Here is a 24,208-nt window from a genome sequence, read left to right on the forward strand (position 1 = left end):
CAGAAAAGGTCTGAATGTAAAACTTGTTACGTTACACATATAAACCAATCACCAAACAGAGTTCATTGTTCTAGAGATCAATTGGTAATACAATTGGAGGACCTTTCACCGCCTCCACCAATTTGAGTTCTTAACATCTGTGAATCCACTGATTCTAGCTCAGTTGGAACTTTCTCTTTAGCCCCCACCATTCCTGAGCAAGATTCACAGCTGTTTAAGCTCTAATGTCAGAAGGGCAGTATCAAGTGGGGGTTGGGGGAAGGGGTGTGATTCAGAGCTCCAACCAGAAGCAGTCAGTGCCAGAGCTCCGAATCCCACCCCTTGTTTGCTCCTGCCTGACACCGCCCACCTGACAGTACAGAGACTAAATAGCACATCAGGCACCAAAGATAACAGCATTGATTGCTCAGGAACGGTGGGGGCTAGAGAAAAAATAGCAACTGTGTTGGAATCGGTGGAGCATTGACTATTAAATTTTACAAATAGCTGAACTTGACAAAGGCAATGAAAGGTCCTCTTCAAAAAGGGTTGTCTGGTAGATCCTGCAAGTGTGTTTACTATTAAAAAAAAAAAACAACAAAAAAACCCCCCATTTTATTCATATAGCGGCAACATTCTCCGCAGCACTTCACAAATTGTAGGGTTAAACTACGGAGAAAATGTGATATTACAGATTTACGCAATAGAAGTGAGGGTCCTGCTCGCAAGAATGTCAATCTATGAGGTAGAGGGAGCGAAACAAGTAGCAGGGGTGGCATAGTAGTTAGCGTTGGTTATATGGTGGAGCATCCGTTTTTATGATGGTTAAATTAGTTATACTAATAAATGAAGCTGTATGAGCCGCCACCAGTTTCCTTTGATGTGCGGATCCAAGGTACCTGGAGATATAAGGTTTCAGTCTGATAAGGTATCATGTCCTGAGGAGAATGGGGGAGTGAGAACAGAGAAAGGTTAGTTTTAGGGAGCCTCGGATTTTCTGGTGATGTCTTAGATACAGGATCGGGAGGTTTTGATGATAGAGGATGTTCATCTTAGTACATCGGCCGAACGGAGAGCACAGGTTCTATGATGGATGAAGTGTAGGGAGGTGCAGCACCATGGAGAGCTGTCCGAATGAAGGTGATTAAGTTTATATTGTACTCTTTAGTATATAGTTATATACCTACGCTCCCTAGTACCCGGATGTCTGCTTCCTGGTCCCCTTGACGCAGAAAATTCCCATTCAGCTAATCTCTGGATACAGCGATGACCATCCTCAGCCAGTGCATTTCTGAGATAACTTTATGAGCTATGATATCCTATCTCAGAAGACAACAAAAGTAATTGAAAACCCATTGCGTTAACAGTGCGCCACAGCATTAACGTGTTACTGGTCCTGTTCTGTATGTACCCACTTCAGGACCGTGTAAGAATGACCTTGGCCACTTTCAAACTTTCAGTTTGGTTCAGAATATACCTTTATACATTGCAACCTCTTCTTAAAGGGTATTTCTGTGCATGATATCAGATTGGTGGGAGTCTGACACCTGCCATCCCCAGCGATCATCTGTTCTCAGCAGCAGATGCAGTATAAAGCAGGGGGCAGATTGCTCCATTCCCTATGTAGTGGCTGAGTCATTGCAGTTACCTCCCATTTAAGTGAATATGAACTAATCTGCAATACCTTGGTCTGGCCACTGCACATAGAATGGCGCTGTCTGCTTTCTGCATCATTTTCTGTTTGAGCTGCAGAGAACCGGTGATCGATGGAGGTGCTGGATGTTAGATCTCCATTGATCTGAAATAGATATCCTTTCCTTAGGATAAGTCGTCAGTATTTTTGGCCTAGAAAACGCTTTAAAAGGTTACCTGTGATCAGGTCTAAAAGGCCAGTGACTTACATCTATTGTCACCTTGAGTACTTCAGGTTCTTCCTTATTAAAACCCATTCAGCTATTCCAAAGATAAGAACCCATTTCGTGTGGATGCATGTTATGAAATACTAGACACAGACACCATGCCCCCAGGGAAACTTGACTTGATGCAGATTCGGATGTCATGCACAGTTACCACCCACTAGGTTAGTTTACCATAATTTGCATCAGCATTACAAGGGCTTATAGCTTTGGAATATCTGCACAGATTTGCATTAACAAGACATGTGCTCAGGGTTACCCCACCTAACTGATGGCGTCATTGGGCTTTTCAGACCTAGTACTCGATCCTCTTTAAGACCATCACAAATAACGGCACTCTGTCTACGATTTCACACCTAAGTTTCTTAGTACAATCTGTTGCCTTGACCTTATATTTCTGTAGAAATGAGGGCGAAGAGGGGGTGATGTTTACTTAATGGGTTTGCTTTTTTTCTATTACTTATTAATGATTGCTTGCTGCTAATCGTACTATTTGCATGATGATAATTACCACTTGTAATACTTAAATCTATCCAAGTATATGTGAGTTGGTAAGATCCATTTACTGCCAGCATCATGTTTAATGATCCCGTTGAAGCAGGAGGTCAGATAAAGCTTTGCGAACAATTATAGCTGTCAGGATTGTTGGTGGTGCATCAGTCAAGCAAATATGGCCCAATAAAATGTGTCCTTAATGCTTGATGGATCTGATCTAGCAACTTAAAATGCTAAAAAGTAGATTGCCAGTACAAGATGTAGGGATGTGAGGAACCAGCCAAATGTACAAGGTGTCCTATGCAAATGTTAGTAACGGATCTATTCAACTACGCAAACAATTTATGGTATATATATTTATACACCTATTTATTTATTTTATTTAGATCTCTGTCCGCTGTAGATTTGAGGGGTAAACGTTAGAAAGCTTTATTTGGGCCTGAGTAAGCAGTGGCATAACTACCGCCATAGCAGTCATGAGCCCTGCTCACTGCTGTTTCTGCTTTCCTTACAGTGTGTCCCACATATTCCGTATCATGTCGCTGACAGCGGTGTGATATGGGACACACAGGGGGCCCTCTGGAGGACAGAAGTGGAAGCCGAGGTTGCTGTGAGCAGGAGCAGGGATCATTGGGCAGCAGTGCCCATTTCCTGCTGAAACTGCTGTTACGATAGAGACCTCCAAAGTATAATGATCTGAGGCTCGGGAAGTAAGTGAACATAAAGTATTACTCACCTCTCTTAGTCTCCAGTCTACTTGCTGTCTTTGGGCCTCTTTAGTGATAACCCGTGGGTCAGGCTGGCGTTGCAATACATAATGAAGTCGGCGTAACACACGCCTGTGACGTCATTGAAGAGGAGTTGTTCCGGAGCCCAGGAGAGGTGAGTAATTCTTGTTTTCTATGTTTGTCACATCCATGGGCCTCCGTTCATTATATTCTGTGGTCTGAAAACATTGTACACGAACACTATAAAGGCCACAATGGGACATTATACTGTGTGTTGTGTGTGTGTGTGCAAGGGAAGGGGGGCCATACAGGATATTATACAGTCTGGAGGCCACTTTGGGATACTTTAATGTGTAAATTGGGTGTTATACTGTGTGTGTTGGGGGGGGGGGGAGGGGGCAGGAAAAGGAGTACTATGGTGTGTGTGTGTGTGTGTGTGGGGTGTGTGGGGTGTGTGGGGGTGTGTGGGGGTGTGTGGGGGTGTGTGTGGGTGTGTGTGGGCCCGAAGCCACAAGTTTACTGAGGCCCAGTCTCTTCTAGTTATGCCCCTGCTTTGCAGCATGTGCCATATATTTACAGCTGAGTATATAGGAAATGGTCTAGAATTGTAGACTACACAAGGAATAAAAATACACCAAGATATGTCTTCCCTCTGGGCAAGGTGTCTGTACATTCACTTCTTGAAGTCGTAATAATCTATTGCATTTCTTAGTGAATTGACTTACACTCGTTACATTTGCTATACAGCACACACCCTGCTGCATTGTCTATACAGACAATAAGGTAAGGAAGTGTGAATCTTTACATTAGGTGAATTAAAATCTAAAGGTTAAACCCCACCAAATAAATCTGGTCTGCATGACAATATGGAAATGCTTAGTCCATCAGCTGGTGGCAATGTAATGCTCAGTATAGCGGAATGCAGACAATATAGTCTGTAGATACAGCAAGTTGGGTATTTAGCATGAAGCACTGCCCCTACCCCCGATATATTTCACCGATTTGGCATTGTCCCCATTAACCCTGCACAATGTTGTCTGTTAAAGTTGTCAACCTATCACATTTTAAACACGCGCACAAGCAACAAGCTGGGGCCAAACCGTGACATGCCATGTTAGTGCACCTATTGCCTATTAGGTCCTGCTAGAGTCTTTTAGAGCAATTGCCTTTTGTAGAATGGCCCCTCCCTTCTGTACTATTACCTCTAGGCCGTGCTCGCTGTAGTCACTCCTGCATGTACAGATGTAGGGACTCTCTCGGATGCTCATTGTATACGCCGCTCTTACTTTCTTCACATGTCGTAGTTGATGGTGACAGATACACTTTATGTAGGTGCTTCACAGAAGACTTCCTGTTATGTTCTCCTGACTTGGTGTCAGCTGTAAACTGTACCTTGAGTAAAGTCTATTATTCTAAGCAATCCATGCGACAGAACGCGCTTCCTCTACTGCGATTCATAACATTAAATGAACAGTTTTGACGATATTACAAAATATGTTCTGAGAAGTAATGCAAAGTGTCAGCCTCCATCTCTAACTGGTATGAGCGATGTCCACTTATGTGGATTTATGGCGGCAAACAAACATTATTACCTTTTGCCTGTACTTGACTTTGAAAGTAAATTGTCTGATAAAGGAAAACAAAGCACTTTTTTTTTTTCTTATTACATATACTCAGTTCTTGTAGATGCCAGATCTTGTGTTCAGCAGATGACCTTGCACCTTTATTATTACAGTCGGGAACGCTTAGTAGTTATGGTGTTACATATCATTTGTGGGTAAATACTCCCTTGAACCTTCATTTACAACTTAACCCCTTATCGAACTCGCTATTTTTGGGCTGATGCATGCACTTCACCTCCTACATATGTATGCAGATAAATGGTAGAAGTTGTGAATAATTGGGACAGCGGTAATGTGGAGGTTATTTTATGCTATATGTCTTCTTTACATTATTGTATGATGGCCCACATGTTGTCTGTAATATCTGAATATATGTGCCTTCTCGGGACTTTGTAGTGTCCTAGATTTCCTGTATGGTGACTTATTATTATTATTATTATTATTATTATTATTATTATTATTATTAGTATAGTGCCATGACATCCTGGGGTTAACCCACTCTTGTTAAACAATCTGTATTCCAGTTATACACACCGAATAAGCTTGTGGGTACACTGGTAACTCTCAGCCACTCGGACTGGAAGAACTTAAGAAATTTACCGTATATACTCAAGTATAAGCCGACCCTCCCCTAATTTTACCACAAAAAACTTAAAAAACTTATTGACTCGAGTATAAGCCTGGGGGGTGGGGGGGAAATGCAGCAGCTACTGGAAAATTTCAAAAATTAAAATGGGTTTTTGAGTGCAGTAGTTGCTGGGGAGGGGAGGAGGTGTTTTGATTGTCTGTCTGCCCCTTCCCTGAGCTTGAGGACTGGGTTTACCCCCCCCCCCCCCAAATTGGAACTCAGCCTGGCTGAATATAGGGTATCTGCAGTGCTTCTATCAACCCCATCCTGATGGAACAAGAGCACTGCAGATCCTATATTCAGTATATTCAGGCACAGGATACCTAATGTGTATGTGTTTCACAGTAATTTTCTATTTCTATATGTATTCTAGGGAAAGGAGGGATTTAGAACTTTTTTTTTTTTATTTCTTTATTATATTTTTTTAAAGCTGCTTTTATTTTTTTTTTTGCTGACTCGAGTATAAGCCGAGGGGGGCTTTTTCAGCACAAAAACTGTGCTGAAAAATTCGGCTTATACTCGAGTATATATGGTAATATCAGTTGCTTAAAAAAAAAAATCTGAATTGTACAAAACAGGTTACAGGAAAAGATAAAATCCCATTATTTCCTTTATCTCTTCTTTTTGGGTTCTTTTTGGATCATCTTGGGTCTCACTCCTGGCACCCCAGCTAATAACTAACGTGTTTGGGGAAGTTCTGGCCAGCCGGGCATTTCTGCTGTATGTATTACATGGCAGCCATTCAGATATCTATTACAATGGCGGCTCAATTCTGCCAGAACTGTAGCTGCTTCTGTGAAATGGTTCTGTTCTGGCTCGAACAGGGAGATCCCGCAGAGTTGACCTGACCCCATAATGTCCATACCCTGTATCTGGCCGCAGCAGAACCCTGGCTATGGCTCTCCTTTGGGTAAACTCTGGTTTTTTTTTTTTTGTTTTTTTTCAGCCATATTGCTGCCAAAAATGGAAATGATGAGCCGTAAGATGTGTTCTCTAGTAGTCATCTTTTAGAGATTTTGTAGAGAAGAATGATAAATGAAGTCTGTTCTGACCGCCATCTTTCCTTTTACAGGTGTTCCAGTTGTTCCAGGCACAGACGCTCCTATAACGTGTCTAACAGAGGCCAAGGAATTCTCAAACAAATATGGATTCCCTATAATCTTCAAGGCTGCCTATGGAGGTGGCGGACGAGGCATGAGAGTGGTGCGAAGTTATGAGGTATGCTTCCTAGAGTCTCTAACCTCTTCACAACACGTTTTAAATGCTTTGTTCACACCTGCAATGGCGGCTCATTCAGAAGCATTTCATCTTTCAGGAACATTTTACTGAAAAAAAGAAGTGCTATGTGCAGAGCTATTTTTTTTTCTGGTGAGATGACGGACACCATGACAGAACCAGATGAATTCTATTATAAGTCAGTGAGGTCTGACAGGGCTGTAGTTGTCCGTCATGTAATGAATCCATCATACCTTTAATTTAATCTTTCGGCTCCCATGACAGAACAGAAAATTCACGACTCAGATGTGAACTCCAACACCTCGTATAAGTAATCAGAGCTTAAAGTGGATGTCCCCTTAATAGGCTGCCCATGGATGGCAAAAGATCTACAGTTCTGTACTTCCATATCCTTGTATATAAGTTTATATAGAGCAGCCGATCAGTCACCAGACTCAAAGTATGAGACAGGTTAGTGTATGGATTAAGGTGACAGATACTATTTAAAGAGGACCTTTCATCAGATTGGGCACAGGCAGTTCCATATACTGCTGGAAGGCCGACAGTGCGCTGAATTCAGCGCAATATTGGCTTTCCCGATCTGTGCCCTGCATAAAGAGCTATCGGTCCCGGTACTTCTGCGCTTTACAGTCAGAAGAGTGTTCCTGACAGTCTGTCAGGAACGTCCTTCTCCACAACAGCGCCTATCGCGCTGTACTGTGGAGCAGGGAGGAACACCTCCTCCTTCTGCTCACAGTGCTCATCCATAGACTAGTATTATCAGGAGGGGAGGGGGCGTTCCTCCCTGCTCACACTGTACAGTGTGATAGGCGCCGCGAGGCAGAAGGACGTTCCTGGCTAACAAACGCCCTTCTGACACTAAAGCGCTATGGTACCGGGACCAATAGTCCTTTACCCGGGGCACAGATTGGGAAAGCCGATAGTGCGGTGCTTTCCAGCAGTATATAGAACTGCCTGTGCCCAATCTAATGAAAGGTCCTCTTTTTAAACACAGGTGCATCAGATAATATATGTCAATGGGGGTCCATTGGTGCATCCTGTCTTCTATTTGCCACATTTTCTTATGTGATCTAGAGATCTGAGGTCCATGTTGTAGATTAATTTCCCATTTCTACTTGCACAAAACAAGAACCCTTGTTCCAAAAGACAAAACCATAGTAACCAAACAGAAAAAGTATAAGAAACCATTCACATACTGGTGGGAGCTGACATATACCAAAGTGGACGTCCATTGATCCATTCACTAGCAGGCTGCTTTACATTATCATGTGGCAGAATAAAGCAGCCCTTATACAGGTAGATTATTGGTCAACCCTGACTACTTTGACGGTGGAGTAGACTAACCATCTAATGTGTGGGGTCTGTTATGGGGAAATAAGGATCAGGCAGTTGTGTTTTACCTTAGTGATCCTTTTGATCTCTGGGAGATTAGATGCTGCCAGCAACTTTCTCCCCCTCCTTACATACAGTTCACATACGGCACATATACTGATCAGGTGACATAGCTGTTAGTCGATTGATCATTCAGTTGAAAAGTATCATGTGTGTCCTGCTTAAAGGCATTTTGCCACCAAAGAAAATCTTGGGTAGATCATAACCTGAATGCTGTGGCCACCACCAATCCTGAGAATGGGGGGGGGGGGGGTCCCATCTGTTTCGTATGAATGGACCAGCAAGTCACTGTACGCTGTGCCTTTCTATTCCTTTTTTGTGGGACTGCTGGAGATGGCAGAGACCTGTCCTCTGCAACATCTAATAGTGTCATAGACCATGAATGGAGTGCTACTGTAGGACCCCATCTGTCCCCCACTGACCTGGTCACACCTATCTAGAGAAAAAAACTATAGATCTACTGTAGAAAGATAAAACCTGTCTGTGCTTTACAGTCCTTTGATCAAAGCAGCACGAAAACCGATTCAGCCATAGAACCCCCATGGTATCTATAAATGGTTGTACATGCTAAATGTTGGTTGTGTTATATTAGTAACTATACCCGGACTCTGTATTAATTTGCTGGATGGAACAGGATTCCATTCCACATCTTGCTGTGTTGGGGTGACTTTTTATTCCACCTTTCCCCATTCCTTTTAATTTCCATTAGCTTCCTGTGTGCCACGGTGCCATACATCTCTCTTCTAATGTTTATTACTTAATGATGCCCTCCAGGTCCCTCGTAGCTGATTAGGATAAATACTCATAGGTTTTCCCAAGCCATAAATATTCTGATCCCTTCATAGTTCCCCCACCACTGTAGCTTCAGGCCCCAGCTCTGCATGCTGAAAGGTTTAATTTCCATGTATCCTGCTGTAACAGATGGTATTCCGCTCCCACTAAAGAAATATTAATAAGAACCTCTATTTGCAGCTGAGACGCAGCCTTTAAATGAGCAGCATTTACTGTATGTTTATTTCCTATTTGTTACAGAGTCCCTCGCAGTAGAAGGCTCACTCTGCAGCACATAGGCTTTTATTTGTTGGAAATTTCAGGCTATGTTCACATCTGCATTGGAGGCTTTGTCGCAGTTCCGTTGTCTTTACTCATCAAAATACAGACACCTTGACAGAGCTTTTCAGATCCCATTATCTATGAGGTCTGTTGGGTCCTGCTGGTTTCCATGCGCAGTGTATCCCACAGACCGTTGTAGTTTCCATTATAAACTAAAGGAATCTTCTAACAGAGCTTAAAATTCAATTTTTCAGCTTGTATCGCAGCATAAAACAGGATTTTGCTGTGCCAAAAGCTTCACGCCGTCCTATATTACTTTGTGAGGGACATCTTCAGAAAACGTGTAGGTGGTCAGTGCCTTATGACACTTCTGATGGTACCACAGTCTTGTCAGTGACAAGTATTTTAAGTGGAAATATATATATATATATATATATATACTGGGAATTGGGGAAACCGGTTATCTAGCTCCTTATTGGAAGGGATCAGATGTCTAGGTCAATGTTTGACTATGATAGAAGGCTGGCATAGTAAAACCTTTTCCCAAGGGAGCGTTTACACTACCGTTTGTGTCAGACAGCTAGTGTCCGCTGCTAATGTCCGTGCAAAATCTTGTGCGGACATTAGCATCGGGCACTAGCCGTGTCTGTGACATTTTGCATTGATTTAAATGGAGATCGGGTGCGTTCTTTTACTGTCCATGCCTGTCCTTAACTGTCTGTTCCCAAAGATGTCCAACTTTTCAAGCGGACAGCAAAACCTGACGTAGGTTTTTGCTGTCCGCTTGAAAAGTCGGACCTCTATGGGAACAGATTTTGCACAGACATTAGCAGCGGACACTAGCTGTCTGACACCGACGGCAGTGTGAATGCTCCCTAATAAAGGGGGGAAAACCCATCCACAGACAGCTTCTTGGGATGACTAGTTCTATACGGTGCGACACATTAAAGGTAAAACTCCTACATTATACCGCCACTACATCAGCCTTCTAATAAAGCTTCATGTATCAATTGATAAGCATCAAACATGTCATAGGGAAAGGAGATCACAGACTCAGACACACTCCAAGGACAGAGCGGTATCAATCCTCTTCTTCATTGACATCTGAACCACATAACCATTTAGCTGGATTACAGTTAGGCCTCTCGTGTATGCCAAAACCATGGTTATATGCTGGCTATAAGGAGCTATAGACATATATTTTACTAAGATCGAGGAGACCACAGTGAATAGGTGGCATATGAGGCTACAGTATGGCCAATAGAGGTCCATTGTGGCCCTGTTACAACTCTGTACACTGTAACTATGCCATATGTAGTGAGGTCTTTCTGTCTCCTTTGACTATAGTGGTTGTCCTCAAACTTTCCAAGCAATAGAAAGGGGTAGGGGATTATATAGACAAGCTCAAATCTTGGCTCTGACCCTTCCTAGGTCCCTCTAGGTCTGTTTTTCTGGGGCTTCTTGTGGTAACTGGAGCTCAGGCAGTCCCAGCAGTGGTAGGCCGCTGGTGTGGTGAGTGGTGGGCTTGGAGGGAACAGGAAGTAGAAACCATCAGGATCCAGAACTAGAGTAATGGGGGATCGGTGAGTGATTTTATTTTATTTTTATTTATTTATTTTTTTCTTTACACCATTTTAGTCTTAGTTACATAGCCTTTTCCATTTTAGTCCATTTTATTGACTGGACTAAAGGGAAAAGGCGAAGTAGACCCAATGAATGACTAGAAAAGGGCTTGATATTGTGGACTGGTATAGGTATAATGTGATCTGGAATGAGAAAACGCCATATTTTTTTCTTTGTGTCTATTGAACTGAGGGGAGGAGGCTATTCTAGACAGAAAATGAACGAGGACGCCAGTGTCATAATGGAAATGTAAAGCCGAGCTCATTAACCAGAGCGGCAGAATGAAATGAGATTTAAATTGTGATAAAAGTAAGAGATCGGAGTAAATGAAGTCATCCACAATTCAAGGGTGATTCCTCTAGCAATACTTTATGGCTTAAGAAGTCATTTGTCTTTTTGATGATGGAGCGAGTACTTAAGCAATGCTGTAAAGCCTTGGTGCTATAACCTATATAGGACTCTTATATGTCTCAAACGACGACTACCATAAAATTTCCAACGGGATTTCCCATTTGTCCTCTAATGGAAGTGGTTTTACACAATACGTTACATGAGGCTCCTATAATGCAGTACCCTTACTTCTTGTTTAGTACCTTGCCTCTAATATTAGATTGTGGATGCCACTGAGCAGGTTGAGCCTATAATATAGTGTTGTGAATATGAAACCAGCCTAATGCAATAAGAACTAAGAGGTACGGGCCAGAATTAACTCTAGCTTTACCCGGTCATGATGGTTCATCCTCCATTTTTCGTTGAGGTTATGACGGTGACCTAACAGCTGTCACTAGAGCATAGGTGGATTACTAGTATAATATAAAGTACATGATATAATAATATAAACCTGTGATTCCCTGCAGGAGCTGGAGGAAAACTATACCCGGGCGTATTCAGAGGCCCTGTCTGCATTTGGAAACGGAGCCCTGTTTGTGGAGAAGTTCATTGAAAAGCCGCGTCACATAGAGGTCCAGATACTGGGTGAGTGATCCTCTGAGGACGGCAAATGCCTTTATTTGCATCTTATTTTCTCCCGAAATGTGCCCTGTCTGATTTTGTACCGGCGATCTATGCTCTTCAAACACCGGAATGAATACAGCTTAGATTAAGGGGAATGTCCGGTATCATATTTGCTTTGTATCCCAAGCCTATGCGTACATTGCAGTCTACCAGTAAAGAGTATTATGTCCTATGGTCATTTTACTCTCTTAGGGTGCATGCACACTACGTATACTGAAGCTTATTCTGAACATAAAACACGTTCAGAATAAGCGGCGTATAAAGCAGCTCCATTCATTTCTATGGGAGCCGGCATACAAGCGCTCCCCATAGAAATGAATGGGCTGCTTCTTTCACTCCGAGCAGTCCCATTGGAGTGAATGGGGAGCGCTGCGTGTACGGCTCGGCATGAGCAGAGCTTGCCGTATACGCCGGCACTTCCCATTCACTTCAATGGGACTGCTCGGAGTGAAAGAAGCAGCCCATTCATTTCTATGGGGAGCGCTCGTATGCCGGCTCCCATAGAAATGAATTACGCCGCTTATTCTGAACGTGTTTTATGTTCAGAATAAGCTTCAGTATACGTAGTGTGCATGCACCCTTAGGCAAGTAGTTCCTTTTCTTGGAGAGAAACACTGGGAAGTGACTGGCTTTTTGCCTGAGAGAGGGCAGTATGTCCTGGAAGTAATGCACATAGCAGATAAAATCGCTAATTTTACATTGGCTTCCCTCTCCAACACTGTGCGGTGTTTTTTAATTTTTATTTTGTCACATATATGGAATATCCTATGAAAAACCTTTTATCAGGGATAAATATATACGCTGGGTATTGGAAGACGCCGTATAAATGTAGATCGAAAAACACTCCACATTATAGGCATTAAAGCGATCTTGCTCAGACTCATTTACCTCCCCAGACCTCCTCCTTCTGCGGTTTCTGTAGCATATGCCTGTCTGTAATGGATCGGCACTCAAAAATTACTGGAGGAATCCATTAATACGACTTGTAATCCCAGCACACTGATAGAATCCCTATATAATGGTGGTGTCACCCCCACGCCAACACACACTGCGTTTCTTTTACTGCATAAGTCTTCACGGGGTCCAGGTTTGCACTGTCACAAGGTGTATATTATACAGATAAGAGTGACTAGGTGGACGGTGATGCCATCGGGCGGCATCTCTGTCAGCGACTGGCAATAGCTGGGGCCAGTGATGATGTATTGCCAGCAGTCAGCCATAGCTTTATGGACTGATATATGGCAAAGACCCTACTGTACAGGGGAATCCTACTGGCACCGGCCATCCTCTTTTTGTCCTTGTTTGGTGCTGATTGTTCCCGACATATTTGTTGCAATAACTGTACAAATATTTGGTATAGCAAAATTCTCACTATTTGGCCAGGTCCGGAGTGGTAATTGTTTTTTGAGTTAACCCATACCTATATAGTTGAGCAGTTTTTTAAGTTGTCTTCAAACACTCAGCAATTCCCATTTATATTGGATGTCTATAATTGCTTAATGTATTATTTTTTTTTTACATTTAAATTTTTATTTTTTGAGACTTGTATCTCTGTGGACGACTACCAATCGCTAGAATGGAGACTCTGAGCCTCCGTGAGGATTGTTTTGAATGGAGACATTGTCACAAATGGACCCTGCTACTCCATTCATTTCTATAGGACTGATCACTGTTTTCAGTCAGTGAGGAGGAACTAGGAGAGCGCCGATCGGGACCACCATTGCTGGTAACCCCAATGGTGAATTCCCCCCTTCCCCAGTGATCATATTTTTTTTACTGACACTTGTGGTGTTACTTTTCCACATATAGTTCTGCCCTATTCCAATAGAAAGATAGAAACTTGTTGGATTTGTTGCAAAATAGATCCGTCCTATGTTATTGCTTCTCATTCAGCCAGGTATTTGTTAGGTTTGTGTTGCACGTTGTATCCGTGCTGTGAGGATCTTCACTAATATCCTTAAGGCTCCATATATTATTACTATTCTTCTTACTAAAACCTCAGTGTCTGCCGGCATCCTCCTATGACCTGAATCTAGAAGGGCTCACAACTTGGTGTCTGTCATTTTTTTGGGCTTTGTTAATATGTGGCAGATACAAGATGGCTGTGAGCAGATGCTGGTAAGCAGGTGTCTGCACATCCCCTCTGTTTGTGGTGTTTTAGTGTAGTAAAATGGTTTCATTTGCTGCCTGTCACAAATCTGATGGCAGACAGCAGCCTGTCCCCCAGCTTTCTTGCTGCGAGTTCTTACTGTTTGACGGCGTAGGAACCTGAGAGCAGATGAGAACACATCTTTTCTGACTGCGGGAGTTGCTGAACAAGCAATGTGTGTAACGGACATCATGTTTGTGTTGTAGAATTGCAGCGACCATCCTATTGGGAGTAATGTTAGAGCACAAGGGGCTTGTATTGATAGCACAACAACGCAATACAAATACTACATCCTAAATATATCTAGGTATACATATACAGTGTAAGTTACCATTGTGATCGTCCTCAGCACAGTAAGCGTGTGCTTGGCTTCTGCAGCGGCCCATGCTGGTAGCAGACTCTAGTTATATTTCTGATCTCTATATTAGTTTATCCTGCCGCTGTACACTGTCTATTTCCTAGTGTACCCCCTCTTACATTACTTTCTCATTACAATTCCTCACAATCCTCTGCCTTACTCCCCTACTGAGCGTGCTCGACCAGTGAGCTGAAGACGAGCTGTAGGTCGTAACCACAGGCCGTGAGCTCTAAGCATCAGATATTTATGGTGGAAAGAATTAATATATATACGTTCAATAAGTGTTTAGTAAGATACGCATTAAGGTACTTTATAAACACAGCTGTCTTGTAATATCTGGTTCTAAAAGCGAAGTCTGTGATACTTTGGTATTTTTATGTTCAGAAGTGTTTTGTTGGCCCTAGCGGTGTATTTTCTTGGGTACGCCACCTCTTTCCTCCCCCTGTATTTCCATTAAACCGGTTTAGGAATATTTCTAAGAATTGCTTCCTTGCACATTTGTGCTTGCTCTAGAATCATTAGCAAAACCCACATGTATTAGTACGGGTTTGGCACTGTAATGGTGTGGCTTTGTGGTACACCACTACTGCCTAGTGTGGCCACATAAAATGTGTTCCTCGAGGCCGTCCTGTCAGTACCGTGCCTGAAGCATACCTAACATTACTCAAGACTGAATGGAATTGTATTTAATACAACTATAAAATATCTACACTGTGATCTGAGAGGCTCTGACCCTGGTGCCTATGACTCTCCTCTATGGAGCATTATAATGTCACTCTGCTAATAACCTTGTTTCCATCAGGTGACAAACATGGCAATGTCATACATCTTTATGAACGTGATTGCTCCATCCAGAGACGCCATCAGAAGGTCGTAGAGATAGCCCCGGCTGCTCAGCTAGACCCTCAGCTCCGAGACAGACTGACCCATGATTCTGTGAAACTTGCAAAGCAGGTAAGATTAAGTTATACACTTTGTGTATTCAGATTTCATGGAAATTGCACAAAATTGTTGGCTGTAATGTTACTTTGCCAACAAAGCAACCCAATAAAATTGTAAAATAACAATATATTATTATTTGTATAATGCCAACGTATTCCGCAGAACTTTACAAATCAGAGGGTACTTGTACAGACAGTATTTAACAATACAATGTGGAAAAAAAAATTAACCTATCAAATCTTACAATCTATGAGGAATTGTGGAGACTTGAGGTAAGAGGGTTTGTTTGCTACAGTCGTGGAGTGCAGAGTAACTTCTAGAAGAAGGCGGAATTGAGTAGGTAGGATACTTTATGATAAGAAACGTTAGCTTAGTTTGTGTAGCTGTAGAACAATGTGATAAGCCTGCCCAGACAATGTGATTTTAGGCCATGTTTGAAGTTACTGTAGTTGAGTATTATGATTTTCCGGGGTAAAGCATTCTAGAGAACCCGTGTAGCTTGAGTAAAGTCTCTAGAAGTGAGGTGTTCATACGGAGGATACTAGTTTAGGTCATTGGTAGAACAGAGAGAATCTGCCATGACTCTGTACTTGATTCTGATTCTGCACTGGCATTTCCCATGGGTTTTGCTGTATTGCTCCGAGATGTAGGTAAATTTTATGACACAGATGCCTTTCTCAGAGTGATAAGTGTTGGGTTCTAAGGAGAACATGAATGCTCCACACCACTGACCTAAGTGATTTCTATCGAAAGAAAAGCTAATGAGCAAGCAAGTGCATTAAAGCAAGTAAAACCTAATAAGAGAAGCAATAACTTTCTCATTTTCGGGGAAACCCAGTGTCTTGCATGCTGACACCCAATGATATACAGGCAATTCAAAGATGATGGGGAAACCAGGTAGATGTCTGAAGTCAGGTTGGCTAGCATATTATTCGGGGCGGGTTCACACCTGCACCCAGTCTCCGCTTTGTGGGTTTCCGTCTTCTGCCCGAGAAACTGGACAGGAGATGGAAACTCGGCAGTCAGTGTTTGTTTGTTTTTTTTAACCGGACACAAAGTCCTTCATGTCCAACGGTTTCGCTGTGGAGAGGCAGAAGACGCTCACGGTCGCACACTTTACAAGCCCATTCAAGTGAATGGGTTTGAAAACTGTCTGCTGGATTCCGTCTCCTGTCCAGTTTCTCAGGCAGAAGACAGAAACCTGCAAAGCGGACACCGGGCGCAAGTGTGAACCTGCCCTCACTGAACCTTTACAGCCTTCCAGACCCTCCCCACAATATAGAGAACTTTACAGAAGATGAGATAAAGATGTGACCTACTCCTGTACAAAGCTACAACTGAAGACATTGAGGCAACATTAACCCTTTCAAATACATTACACTTCTATTTCTACCACTTTCATTTATTGCAACCAATAACAAATCTAAGTATGCATATATACTTGTTCACATTGGTTATATACCGGTATTGTTGGTTATATAGTTCACAAAACAGTTCAATATACAACAAGCATATCATTTCAAATTGTCATAAAACTTTCCTCCGCACAATAATGTCCCCTATCACTTATCCCCAAACTAATATATAATAATTGGGCTTCTAAACCTTTTCCAACTATGAAGGACCGAAGGTCTACTCTGTTTTGGGGACACACTGGAATGTTCTCCATGTCCAATAGTTTTGATGTGCGTGGGTACGCCAAAAGCCTATATATGGCCAGCTTTGTGGTCTGTTCTATCTGTGCTCATAATACAGTTAGCAAAAATGTTTGACTGTACCATTTATTAGATGTGGATTCTTCTCCTGCCTATTTCTTTTCATGTTTGCCTAGGTTACAGACACCCCTGCACTCTAGCGGCAGTGGCTCAGCTTGCTCACAGCCTTCTGATCCTTTCACTGTTGGTTTTCTTGGGTGGGTCATTGGGAACATTTAAGAATATTAGGCAGTTCCTATGCATATACAAGAGCCCTAGATCTATTACATAATGCCGTGGACTGTTGCAGTAGTAGAGAGCACACACGTTGAAGTAAGCATTACCTCCATGGAAGTAATCTACATTCTGAGTATTATAGGATCTTTGATAAAAGTGTTAAAGCTATAAGGTTTTATGACCCTATAGTCCTGAGCGTACACTGAACCAGAGCCACATCCTGGTGTAATATCACGCGGGAGCGCTCTCATGACATGTCTCAGGCCTCTCATGAAACGACATGTCCGTAAATATATTTACCATACACAAAGAAAAAAATAATAATTCAGGAAACCTTTATCCATAATACCCCAACAATGTCACCTCACCTCACCTATATCCTATGCTATGTATTAATATTCTATACCAGTCACCCACGGGGACAGATATAGCTTTGGAGTGATTTTTGGACACTTAAGGAAACGTGTGAAGTCTTGAGATACCGGTTGTTTCTACCACAGCGCTCCCATTACTATGCTACTTATAACTGTATGCAGTTCCAGCTTGATCACGGCTCCGATGAATCCAGAAAATCCCTCTAGGAATACGATGAAAAGGTCTTGCCGCATTGGGATATCACAGCCTCATCTGGTTAATCACATGTGTTCTGGTGACTGCAGACATTTTCATTAATTCTTGCTTCCAGTAGAGGGCAGCACAGACATTGCATCCACAGGAGAAGGCTTTGCTTTGTTTTCTTTCTATTATATCACTGTGTATAGGGAGATTTTTTTTCCCCTTTGTTTTATAGTGTATGTTGTATCTCTTTTAGGTTATTTGTAGCTGCTGTGATGTAATGAGTTTCGGGTCGTGTTAGTTGTGTAATAAAGTAATGAGAATTTCAGATACAAATGTGACCTTGTTGCTTGGATCTCAATGTATTGGATGTATTTCCTTGTAGGATATCTTCTAATTACTGGAACTTCCTAATTTATTCTCCCAGTGACTATATCAGAGAAACGGAGCTGCGGCTTGATAGGGTACGGTTGGTTGAAGGTTGCCTTTCCCCTGGCATGGACGTATAATTTTGAAGTTGGATAGACACTTTCCCGAGAATATATTATTCCAGAGTCTATTGCTGGTAATGTTGTGCCGCATTCAGCGCACAATAGCCTATCGCAGCCGCGAGAGTGGTTGTTATCACAGGTACTTTAGTAAGTGAATGTCATTTGTTTCTATGTGAATCGATGATTGACCTTGACGTGGCGCGTAGGTAGGAAGCGTTTCCCGTGTTCTTATTTACATTCAGCGCATTCGCGTCTCTCCTCCTCGTAAACGCCTGATACACAGTGAATTAAGATACTTGTAGAACTCCCTTTTCTTTTATTAGAGCAATTTGTAAACACTGTTAAAAGAAATTGGCTTTGAGTCCCAGCTGCCCTTATGATGTCTTGTGGGTTTTGGAGGTAATCCAGATCGCTGACGGTTCGGAGCCTATATTACCGGCTGGGCTCGATACAAGCAGAAAAGCATATCTTACTGCCTGCTGCTGCTGCTTGCAATGTGCTTATCTTTTACTTGGTTATCTGGCTTTTCTATACCGGGAGATTTAGTGGGCAATGTTTTAGATTTCTTTTGTGTTCCCCTTAATATAGTTATAGCTTTTTCTAATGACTGTCACTAGAACCTGGAGATTCGTGAACGTCCCTTTTACCCGTGTAACCTCTGATCACAGATAAGTGGGAACACTTGACCTTTCGGGTAGAATCGCCTTGTTAACAGCAGCGCTGTCGAGATCATGGTGAGTAGATTAGACTAGTTGGAAAGTTCTTTTATAGAATGGCACGAGAGCGAAGAAATAGTAAGAGATTCGCCAGCTGGCCGGAGCGCCTGTTTAACATCATTCTGTGCGTTACAATGCCAAGTGTTTAAAAGAAAAGGTTTGCCAAGGACGTGGTGGAAGACTGGCAGTACCCAGCACGCTGTCACCATCTAGCCTGGTGGTATAAAGGCCGGAGTATTTTTATTTATTTATTCTATGCCTACGGAGCTTCTGTAGTTGGTGATGATGCCGCCACCATCTGCTGTGCTGATCTCTTCTCTATCGGGTTACACCCTAATTAAAGAATCCTTCATTTTTGTACAAGATTATTATATGGCGCATTAACAATATCACAAAAGGGTTGAGAGTCCTTGAGATGTTGTAGTGGAGTCCTTCATAGTAAAGCACTGTAATTACGCTATCTGGAAGTGGACCTGGTAGCGTTAACCGTTTTGGATGCTTTGTACGGCTATACATAATGTGACTTACCGCACTATACAAAACAGTATGTAACATTTCTATTGGAAAGGGATTATTTTCCATAAAGAGAGAACTACAACTTGTAGCAAAGACTCCTTTCACATACTGTAATAGTGAATACTCTATTAGGAGCATCTGTTGCCGAATCCGTTAAATATTGCGAGCGCGTGCAGGACTTTTTTTTGTTCGATGAAATGGACCCCATCTTATATATTGGGATCCTTTGTGCTTTGTTGTTGTCTGTTAGGTTAAAGGTCTCTGCGGCTAAAATAAAAAGTCAGAAGGGTCAGATGTGAAACAGTTTTGTGCATTTTATATGAAGCAGAAAGCTCGGTGACCTTACTCTAAGGCTCCTTTTTACCTTTAGCTTTTGTTCTCCTCCATTATAGAAGAACTATAATGGAGAACAAAAGCAAATACTAAGGTAATAGGACCATCCCTCCGTTGTAATAGCTGTCTGTTCAGTGTCTTTCCTTATCCATTCTTCAATAAGCCACATTGTGACCTATTTTTTCTAGCATGGATTGCTGTGCAAACAGGAGGTCTTTCTATGCTCCCTGTAGATACAATTGAGAGCCCACATGACTTCAGATTCAGAAATCCCACCCCTGTTTTTCTACCCCAACTCTTTTCCCATAATTCCTCCTCTTCCCTTACATAATCTCCTCCCTATAGCCCCTCTTTTTCTCATACATAGTCCCCCCTCCCTATTATGATCAGGTCACCATGTCCACAATACCTTTTCTAATGTTAATAGCAGCATGCGGTGCAGATTCCAGGACTCTGTGTGACATCATACTCATGGTTTTAGGAAATCGCATTTTCTGAATCCATTTTGCATTTGATGACCACCTTGTTTAGCTTAAAGAAGAGAGAAAAAATGCGGGAATATTACATTAGTCCTGATGTATTATATTGCAGTTCCGGGGTTAGGCTATGTTCAGACTACGGTCTCTTGTCCCCTGTTTTAAGCCATCAGAGGATTGTGTAGGAAGACATTTTTCTTCTCTTAATAACAGATACAACCGAAAAATTTTCCATTTGTATCCATTCTAATTGAAATGTAAAACAGATGGTCTGTTACGTCTGGTTTCTTTGTTTTTAAGACTGAAAAATACTGCGAGTCTAAAGTCTACTCTATTAATACACTGTGCTATTGCTATACATACAGAGAGTACACGTATAATAGAACAGTCTGTTCCTGATGTAAGTGCTGCTCGTCTGGGAGTGGCAGGAATACAGCGCAGTAGAGCTTTACATGGCGAGATGGTTATACCGCTCACTAACTCGTGCATGGCGAGATGTTATACCACTCACTAACTCATAGATGACGAGATGGTTATACCGCTCACTAACTCATAGAGGGTGAGATGGTTATACCGCTCACTAACTCATAGATGACGAGATGGTTATACCGCTCACTAACTCATAGAGGGTGAGATGGTTATACCGCTCACTAACTCATAGATGGCGAGATGGTTATACCGCTCACTAACTCATAGATGGCGAGATGGTTATACCGCTCACTCATAGATGGCGAGATGGTTATACCGCTCACTAACTCATAGGCTGCATTCACACTGAGTAACGCTGGCGGTTTTTGTGCTTATTTTTGCACATAACGCCGCGTTAACGCTGCGCTATTTTGCGGTGGCGTTGACCGGCGTTAATGCAGCGCTATGTGCAAAAATAAGCACAAAAATCGCCAGCGTTACTCAGTGTGAATGCAGACATAGATGGCGAGATGGTTATACCGCTCACTAACTCATAGATGGCGAGATGGTTATACCGCGCATAGAACTCATTGGTGGAAAGAAAGGGAGCAGTCAAAATCTTTGGGCGATCTTGCGCTGGCCATCACTGCCAATGTGGCTTTTGGTAATGCAAAATAAACCAATAAATTGAAAAGTAAAAAAACCCAAAAACAATCTTTTAATGAAACAGAGCCCAGGTGTATTCTCTGCAACCCTGCACATCTCTGCATCTTGGCACTGTATGTAGTGATGAGTACACTGGGGCATTTAGGAATCTTCTTGCATTCTTTTTCTTCTACTTCTTTAAATTTACTATACATACACACACATATATATATATATATATATATATATATATATATATATATATATATATATATATATATATTATACAGGGTGTCACAAAAAAATGTATACACATTTTAGCAGCTGGTATCGCAATTATTTTTTCTTTCTTTACAGACTGAACCCATTAAACCGAGTGATGGCATACAGACCTGACTTTGAAGAAAGGAAATTGATTCTAAAATGGGTTAATGGGTTCAGTCTGTAAAGAAAGAAAAAATAATTGCGATACCAGCTGCTAAAATGTGTATACATTTTTTTGGGACACCCTGTATATGTGTATATATACACATAGAATATCCTATCTATCTATCTATCTATCTATCTATCTATCTATCTATCTATCTATCTCATGCTCTAATTTGCTGTAATTTTTTTTGCATCATGCAAATCCGGCAGTTGGTTCACTAGGGGCAGGACTTTAGCTACTGGAGCATTGCTGCTGCGGCTGGAATTTTTGCAACTTTTACAATTTACGGTCATTGGTACCATAGCAGTGTGAAGATCAACTAATTCCGCAAGTGCTAAGAGTGATGCTCCAGGAGCTGAAGACCTGCCCCCAGTGCACCAACTACACCACTGGGTGTAGGGCAAAGATCCTCAACCTATAGAGGGAAATATATAACTTAATGTTTAATATTTATTCTAAACTATTAAAGTCCTATAGAACCTTCAAACCGCATAAGAAAAAAAAAATAGAACAATCTTATCCGTTCAAAAGATGGATTAGGTATGACCAAGGTGAGAGCAGATCACACCAAATCAAAGGAGTCAGAGTCCAACATCAACGGGTAGTGGAGGACTAATCCTACATTTGACTCCCGCCCTGACATGGCAGTGCCATTACTTTCCCAAATATACCTCCTTCCGATGCGTTGTGTAACCCTGTGACGGGTACTGATCAGGGGATATTAATGGATGAACCCAACCATTCCAGCTATGCTCCAACCCTGGACATAGGGGAGCTCTCCCTCACATTGGAGAATGACGCTCCACTTGGATATTATGTCACAGTTCTTGTTCTGTAAATCTACAAATATGACGCATATTGGATATTACTATGATGTGACGGTGGACCTTGTATCTGCTTTGGAAGGTAATAATTGCCATTTTTTAATGGTGGAAGAAAGGAGTAACCTCAGTCTAGTACATTGGCAGCATTAAAAAGCCTGAATATCTGACCACAGTGTATCCCAACCCCGATCCCTGGAGATGACGACACCAATAATAATAATTTCCACGAATCATCTTTTGCCTAAATGTTTTGAAGTGCAGAAGCCGAGAGATTAGGACCAAAGTTCTGTGTGTAATAGATGGCGGAGACTGTACCGCGGTGCTGATCATAAAAGCTTCTCAGGCCTGAATCCTTGAAACAAGGTATCAATAATTATCTACCTGGAACATCATGCTTCGCTCACATCATGAAAGGTTCTCTTTGATGTGTGGGAGAGAGGCATTGTTTGTTCTGCGATGACCTGTCACTCGGTGATGAGAGAAATACTGGTGACACTGTGGGGAGATAGAGAGCGGAGACTCACAATATGTGCCGCCGCTGCCGCTGTTGTCTCCGTAAACAACAGATTTAACTCTCGAGCAGTTACTGTACGAGATGCAGATTATTCTAATGACTGTTTGTTCCATCCACATGATATTTGGGGAGAACGCTTTGAAAGAATGTTCTCTTTATTCAATGCTAGGTGTACTTACCTTGGAAGAAGGCCATCAAGCTAGAGAATAAAGGAGACTTGATTGTCTCGGGCGATGTGCTTATACATTTAATGTGCAATTTGGGTTGTCACTTATACTGGCAGTATTATTTGTCCGCCAAGAACTAACCAATCACAGATGTCTGGCTCGCATTGCATAGTTGTGTGCCAGACATCTGCTCCCGCTAGAAGTCAATGATCAGCTCAATGGGAGTGTTCCTGGTGAGCCAGTTGTCCGCCCTCTGCCTGAAAATATGACCGAACAAAGGCGACAACCTCTACAACACCCTAATGCGCAAAAACAAATTTTGATGTTCAGTGTGTTGTCATGTAGCACTTGCAATGTTTGCCATTTAAATGGTCCAGCAATGAGATAAGAGCCACCTGGTGTTCAAAGTGTGTATTAACCCTAGAATGCATAACCCGGGCCTTTACTTTACATAGAATTTTGAAACTCCAGGTATTCCTCACGTTTGTAGTTGTTGGTAATTTCCAGTTGTTTATTTAGCTTTGGGCCTCCGTGTATAGCGGCGACCGCTCTGCAGCAGAGCGGCCGCCATTATTCTTACAGACCCGGCAATAGAACGGCGCATGCAAGGGTTTTAGACACTGGCACAGGAAGCCAGCAGCGGCAGGAACATGACACATTCGGACTATAAGACGCACCTTCATTTTCCCCCTAGATTTGGGAGAAAAAATTGTCTTATAGTCCGAAAAATACGGTACTTTTTTTTGGCGTTCTCTGCAAACAATTATAATTACTTTTTTTTTTTTTTTTTTTTTTTTACAATTTTGTGTATTTTTCTTATATTAGGGGGCATTCACACGGAGTAACACTGGGTGTGTATTACAGCCGTACACGCCGGCGTTACAGCAGACTGCTGAACACTTCCCATTCACTTCAATGGGAGCGCTCGTAACAGTGGTGTTTCCGAGCGCTCCCATTGAAGTGAAAGGGAAGTGTTCAGCAGCCTGCTGTAGCGCCGGCGTGTACGGCTGTGATACACGCCCGGCGTTACTCCGTGTGAATACCCCTTTACTTGGCAATTTTGAAAT

At 42.2% G+C, this 24,208-nt stretch overlaps 1 protein-coding gene across 2 annotated transcripts in view; it reads left to right on the plus strand.

Moving 5' to 3' along the window:
* Nucleotides 1-24,208, plus strand: part of PC (pyruvate carboxylase) — a 628,691-nt gene that overhangs the window by 45,887 nt on the left and 558,596 nt on the right. For both annotated transcript variants that reach the window (XR_012717231.1, XM_075281583.1), the window contains 3 exons: nt 6,441-6,586; nt 11,530-11,647; nt 14,996-15,147. Coding sequence is in view for 1 of the 2 variants with exons in the window: in XM_075281583.1 (XP_075137684.1) it covers nt 6,441-6,586; nt 11,530-11,647; nt 14,996-15,147 (416 nt within the window). In the remaining variant the exon portion in view is untranslated. The remainder of the gene's footprint in view (nt 1-6,440; nt 6,587-11,529; nt 11,648-14,995; nt 15,148-24,208) is intronic.

The sequence above is a fragment of the Leptodactylus fuscus genome, chromosome 7 (assembly GCF_031893055.1).
Source record: "Leptodactylus fuscus isolate aLepFus1 chromosome 7, aLepFus1.hap2, whole genome shotgun sequence".
NCBI classification, from domain to species: Eukaryota; Metazoa; Chordata; class Amphibia; order Anura; family Leptodactylidae; genus Leptodactylus; species Leptodactylus fuscus.